The sequence below is a fragment of the Melospiza georgiana genome, chromosome 3 (genome assembly GCF_028018845.1).
Source record: "Melospiza georgiana isolate bMelGeo1 chromosome 3, bMelGeo1.pri, whole genome shotgun sequence".
NCBI classification, from domain to species: Eukaryota; Metazoa; Chordata; class Aves; order Passeriformes; family Passerellidae; genus Melospiza; species Melospiza georgiana.
The window spans coordinates 88,257,027-88,262,908 of record NC_080432.1 but is presented as its reverse complement, the minus strand read 5'-3'; the positions used below and the strand labels follow the sequence as shown (position 1 = coordinate 88,262,908).

General features: G+C 36.5%; 1 protein-coding gene across 1 annotated transcript; it reads right to left on the bottom strand.

Moving 5' to 3' along the window:
• Positions 1-280: 280 nt before the first annotated feature.
• Positions 281-4,826, bottom strand: RAD51AP2 (RAD51 associated protein 2). The gene is made up of 3 exons (XM_058021820.1): positions 4,769-4,826; positions 3,130-3,222; positions 281-499 (listed from the first exon to the last, which is right to left on the bottom strand). Exons 1-3 carry the CDS (start codon positions 4,803-4,805, stop codon positions 381-383), a joined length of 249 nt encoding a protein of 82 aa, XP_057877803.1. The 5' UTR covers positions 4,806-4,826; the 3' UTR covers positions 281-380.
• Between the last annotated feature and the right edge of the window lie 1,056 nt (positions 4,827-5,882).

Sequence of the window (5,882 nt, the reverse complement as noted above, 5' to 3'; positions counted from 1 at the left end):
CTGTTTAAAAATACGGAGTTTTTAAAACTACATAAACACAGAGAGGATTCTAAGGATGTGTGGATGTGACAGAAAATTTCAACTGTATATTTTAATAGATGAAAAATACATGACAGATTTTATTAATTTTACATAAACTTTAAAAGGAATTCACCCTTCCATTAAAACTTCTACTAGTAAACATTCATTATAAATCCCTTTGCTATCAAGTATTCACAGGAGTATTCCTAAATAAATCACTAGCAAATACTGAAATATTAATATCTAAAACCCCCTTAAACCACAAAGATCAAAGTACCAAAAAATTAACGTTAAAACATTTCAACAGTTCTCAAGCAGAGTGATCCCAGATGTGAAGGTTGGTAAAAGAATCCAGGAAGTCATTTCAGATAAGGATGAAGCTTCTTTGGCCGAGCCTTTCTTGACAGCCCAATCCTGATGGGGCCCTTGCATGTTTTAAGAGGCTGCACTCTTATGATGTCACGAGACAAAAAGTATCCTATATTTAAAAGAAAGAATAAAAAATGAAAGCAGATCCAGAATTCTGTATGATGTAGATAAGAATTACATCCTGACCAGATAGATAAATTAGACCAATATTAATTAAGCAATCCTTTACTACATCCTATCCCACCTCCACTCTGCTGCAGAGCATCTAACGGATTCTCTTGGGCTGAGAAGGAAATGCTGGCAGCTGGGTCGTGTGCAGACTCCTTCTGATTAGAATAATCCTCAACCCACATTACATAACATTCCTAACAGACTGCAAAGGCACACAATTTGATACAGGTTAACATTTCAGGACAGAGTGGACATGCTGAGGTGGATACACTTTAATACTCACAATTAGTCTGATGTCTTGCTCTGTGCCACTCATTTTACATAAAGCAGGGTAGGAGGATGTGTGTTTTCTGTTCCACATTCTGTTAGGTAAGGTGTGCACCAAGTAGTGATCTGTAGTACTGATCAGTGTAGTAAGTCATCCTTTGGAAGTTGTTTTGTTTTGCATAAAATAATACTCACTGGGGCAGAATAGAAGACCATGACCTTGTTAACTAGAGATTAGGACAATGATTCTACTGGAAGAAGAAAGGGTCACATTTCTCAAGATCTTTTCCAGTTCTATTTTGCATTAGTCTATAAAATCATGAAGTACTGAGCAGTTAGCCAGCACATAAAATCGTGTGTGTATAAGAGCCTTAGGCATTCACCTGGTATCCCAGTAACAGGAGAGAACAATTTCTCTAAGCCTTTTACAGGAATTTGGAATGGTGGGATGAGAAAAAATCCCAGAGTTCCATTCTTAAGTCAATGATGAGACAGCAGTGCTGCTATGTCTTTTCTAGGACTTGTAAGAGCCAGCTAGAAGAGGAAAGGCATGCACTGAAAGTCAGTCAAGTGTTGTGGGTTTATAGGTAGCCAGGAAAGCATAGCTGTTATTCACAGTAAACTGTAAAGCTACTGGAGTATAAATCTGCTTGTCCCACCTAGGTATCTCCTTTCCAAAGCAGCCACAGGTTCTGTGACAAGATGTGATGGCTCAGAATCCTACTGAAAAATGGAGGGAGACAGTCAGCATAGCTGCTGACATTAACTCCTATCAGTACAGTAAGTGTAGTAGTATTTCCCCTGACAAAACCTGGTTTCAGAATAACCTCCAAGGCAACTCTCAGTGTAAATGGAAGAGAACTGTCTCTGCCAATGTACCTCCTCAAGGAAAGATGATACTCAACAGTTTCCTATTTGCCATCAACTGAGAAGGATGATGAGGGGAACATTCCATTTTTTCAGGTTCTTCTACTGGAAGAATACTAGGTTCCTGTTGATTCTGACAAAACACTGGAAAAAAGGAATAAAATGCCCTAGAAACATGCCACTGCCCTAACAACCTGCACAATTCCTCAGCAATCACGGTGGAAAAAGGGAGACACTCATTGCTAAGGTCTCTTCCCAAAAATTTCTGGAGAAGCTCAGATGGGAATTTAGAGAACACCAGGAAGCAGAGGAAAAGAAATAGACATAACAGCAAAGAAGAAAACATATAATTTCCTTTGCCCTTGTCCCTGCAGCCCAAAACAGCAGGGAAAGAAGAGGAAAAGCATCCAGGTTCAGTCATGGGAGGAACAATGTTCCACTTAGCAAGCTTCAATCTCATCTGAACAAGACTTCCAAGAAGATGTTAATATCAATTCCCTTGGTGTGTTAAGCACAATACAGCATTCTGGAATCTGAATTTCCCTAAGCAATAACAATACCTACTATGGAAGTCAGAGACTAGAATCCACATCACAAAAAATATAAAATCTTAGAGAGTAGTGACAAAGAGCAAAGAAGTAAAGCAGAATTTTCTGTAACATTTTGCATTTGGTACATGAAATATTTTCACAACATGACATAACTTCAATAAAATATAGGTGAAAAGAACACCAGAGGTCATCTTTAACTGTTTTTCAGTCTCTGTTTTTCCCAGAATGGCCTGAGTGAAGGAAACAGTTTCCGAATTCTCAAACCAGTAAGTTGTGCAACAGTTTTAAGAGATGCAATGGGAAATAACAGTGAAAATAACAGTAGATGATTTCATTAAATAAAACAGAAGTTTATATATAGCCTTTCCTTGACAAAGTTTTAGAATTTCATTTCAGAATAAACCAAATGCCTTATTTTACTGTTTCCATATGTTGGACTAACTGCCAAAACATGCTTTTTGAAATGCTAAAAGATCACTTCACAATATCCTTCTGACTTTCCTTCCACAATCAGTAGAAAACTGTGGATCTTCAAAAAATGTATAATGAATCATGTTCTCCCTGTAGTATATCTTGGCTATTATCTCAATGATTGAAGGCCCAAAGATGTTTGTTCCAAATGGCTCCAAAATAAGCAACAAAGGAAACCTCATGTTGTTAAAGTTCTCTTCTTCTCTCCAAAGAACAGAAATACTCATCAGCATGGCTTGTTCTGTGAACCAAGCTGAAGACAGGACACTTTTCTAGTAACCTACAATTAAACCAAATGTGATTTCTATAGAGATAGAAATAAAAAAGGAAGAAAACAAATACAAATGTTTGAGAAGTAAGTCTATTAGCACTGAGATTTGTGGTATAAATTGCAGAATAATATAACAATTACCTCCTTCTTTCTGTAAATTATAGCTTTGTTCCTTAAAAAATGCGCCGGGTAAAAATGCTGGATCCCATGCATATGGATTTCTATAGGCTGCACCTAAATAGTGTTAAAACAAAAAAAAAAATACATTTAAGTTTTATATTTGATCACTAGAAACAAATAATCTAGTAATTAATTTGTGGTTCTTGTTGATGTGATTAAAACACGTATGTGCACACTATAGGTAATGTTAACAAAACTACAAAGTCTCATTCTCAGAGGCTTGCAAAAAGTTGCTTCTACACCTCATGAAGTTCTCTTTGCATAAATGCAATAATGCAGCTTTTAATCCTCTGGTGACATATCAATTCTCCACTTGGATCTTCTTATTCCAGGCTTAGGCAGAAAAGTGATCATTTGCTGAGCCATTTTCCCAGTATCTGTCAGGTTTTCATGCTCTGCAAGGCATTCAGGTGTAACTTGCAGCACATTATACTGTTAAAGCTCTACTGAAGAGAATTCCTTCTGGGGTTTTTCTGTGACATTTTAACAATTTTTTCCCAGACACTACTTACTTTCATAACCCCTCTGAAATGTTCACTTTATGAATTTAGAGCCAAATCTCTGAGAAATTTAGTTCTGATAACAATTTTGAGATAGCTGCATTTTCATCAGGTAATTTACCAAATGTGACCAAAGCACGAACCTCACCAATTTTGTTTGCAATTGTAAGAACTCATCAATTCTGCAAACTGAATTTCAGGTCCGAAATCTGATAAATACACTGTTTGAAGAGGGTTTTTTGAATAATTCACTTATCAATTTTGAGTTATTTATACAAGAAGGTAAAGCATTCTCCGGGCTTTCTTCCCAGTGTCCTTCCTCTACTCATTAAATACTTCTTGATTATCTAGCAAAAGGGGTAGGAGTCCTAGAGTCTTATGGCTCTAAGAAATCTTACGAATCATATTTCCCCACATCCTGTTTGTAATGGGGATTGAGCTTCTCTAGGGGAAAAAAAATTCAAAGTGTTAAAACCAGCAGCATCTAAATTTTGAACAAACATAACTATATTTATATAAGTTGTATGAATTATGTAGTTATATTCAAGATCAGGTTGGACAGGGCTCTGAGCTATCTAATCTATTTGCAGATGATCCCGTTCATTGCAGGAGGTCGAACTTGGTGACCTATAAATATCTATTCCAACCCAAACTATTCCATGACTGAATCATTTCAGTGAAATGAAACAATTGTCTCCTTTGTAAACATTGTATCCTGGTTTATTCGAGACTTTTTGTCTTTGAATGTGCATTTCGATGTGGTTCTGACTCTTCTAGGGAATTTAGGGCTCATTGTGATGAAATTAGACAAAATAAATAATAGGAAGCAGAATGTGCATTAATACGGGTTGGAGCAAGCCTGGAACTGACCAGCTGAATTCTGAGCTAGACCTGCTCCAGCACAGTGTGCAGGTAGCTGCAGTAGTGTGGGATTTTTTTTGTTTTGGCTATTCATATGCAAGTACATTTCTCCACCAAACTCTGAATTCCATGAAAACATAAAATTATTTGAGTTGAGAAATATACCTTTAAAGCAAATTAAGTATTGCCTAACATTTAAATTTTCTGAATTACATAAGACTATAATTCCATGTGCTTACCTTCTGCAGGAGAGTGCAGCAATTCTTTGCTTGACATTCTTGAAATAGAACATTCCTTAGATACTTTCTGGTCTTCATTTTCAATTAAAATCTTTTCCTGTAGTGAACTTTCATTAATGTCAGTTATGTGTTTTTCTTTTGTGGTACCACAGATTGGAGAAGAAAAACCTATTTTCCTTTGAGAATCCCTTGCCAGGTTCTCATCCATTCCCTCATCCTTATTTAATTCGCAATAAATGTTGGGCAAGTTTGTTTCCAAACTAGATATATTGTTTACATTTTCTTTGCTAATTTCATGAAACATACGTAGCTCTTCTAGCACTAAATCAAATTTTCTCTTCAGTTCAAATTCGTGGGTGATTTTATTTTCTAAGGGTAAATACTTATCTTTTACATCTTCAAGACATCCATTGTTCATTATGGATAAAGGCATTTTTAATTCCTCGTCTGGAGCAATGAATGTTTCAGATTTATCTTCTGAATATGACATAATCAAGTTATTCATTACAGTCTCACATTGACTTTCATTAGTTACATGCATTTGTTCATCATTTCTCTCTTCCTGTTCTTTTACATATTCAGGATGTCTCAAAGTTGGTGGCTCTGAAATGCCTGTCTCATTTGTCTCTTTGTGGCCTTGTACAGAAAGCGGCGCAGTTTCTTTCCCCTGTAATTGCAAGTTTGTATCTGTCATGGCAGGACTGTCTCCGGATAGATACTGTACCTCGGCAGGAATTGTTTCACTTGCCTCTCGTTTGCCTGCACTTGAGGAATTCCTGCCGTGCTCATCTTTGCTTATGTCTCCGTTGACAAAAGAGCTGCTATCCAGTGGCAAAGTGACAGACTGATAAATATTTGAGGAGCTAGGAAATAAATTTTCAGAGAATAAATAAGTATTTTGGTTGTCTACTTTTTCATTTGCTAGATGTGGGCTACAAGTATCTAAGTCTTTGCAATTCTCATGTTTGTTTATTTGTCCATCTAGCGAGAGGAGAGAATTATATTCTTCTGTGGTTGCTTTTGGCTGCTCAACTGGAATTAAGACATCGTTTGATTTAACAGGCAAACACTGAATTTCTTTTGAACAAGTGACTGCACTTTCTTCACACAACTT

Coding starts and splice junctions, on each gene's coding strand:
- RAD51AP2 (XM_058021820.1), bottom strand. CDS start 4,805: ATGTCAAGCAAAGAATTGCTGCACTCTCCTGCAGAAG. Junction 3,223..4,768: donor GCTGCACTCTCCTGCAGAAG/GTAAGCACATGG, acceptor AACACTATTTAG/GTGCAGCCTATAGAAATCCA. Junction 500..3,129: donor TAATTTACAGAAAGAAGGAG/GTAATTGTTATA, acceptor TTTTAAATATAG/GATACTTTTTGTCTCGTGAC.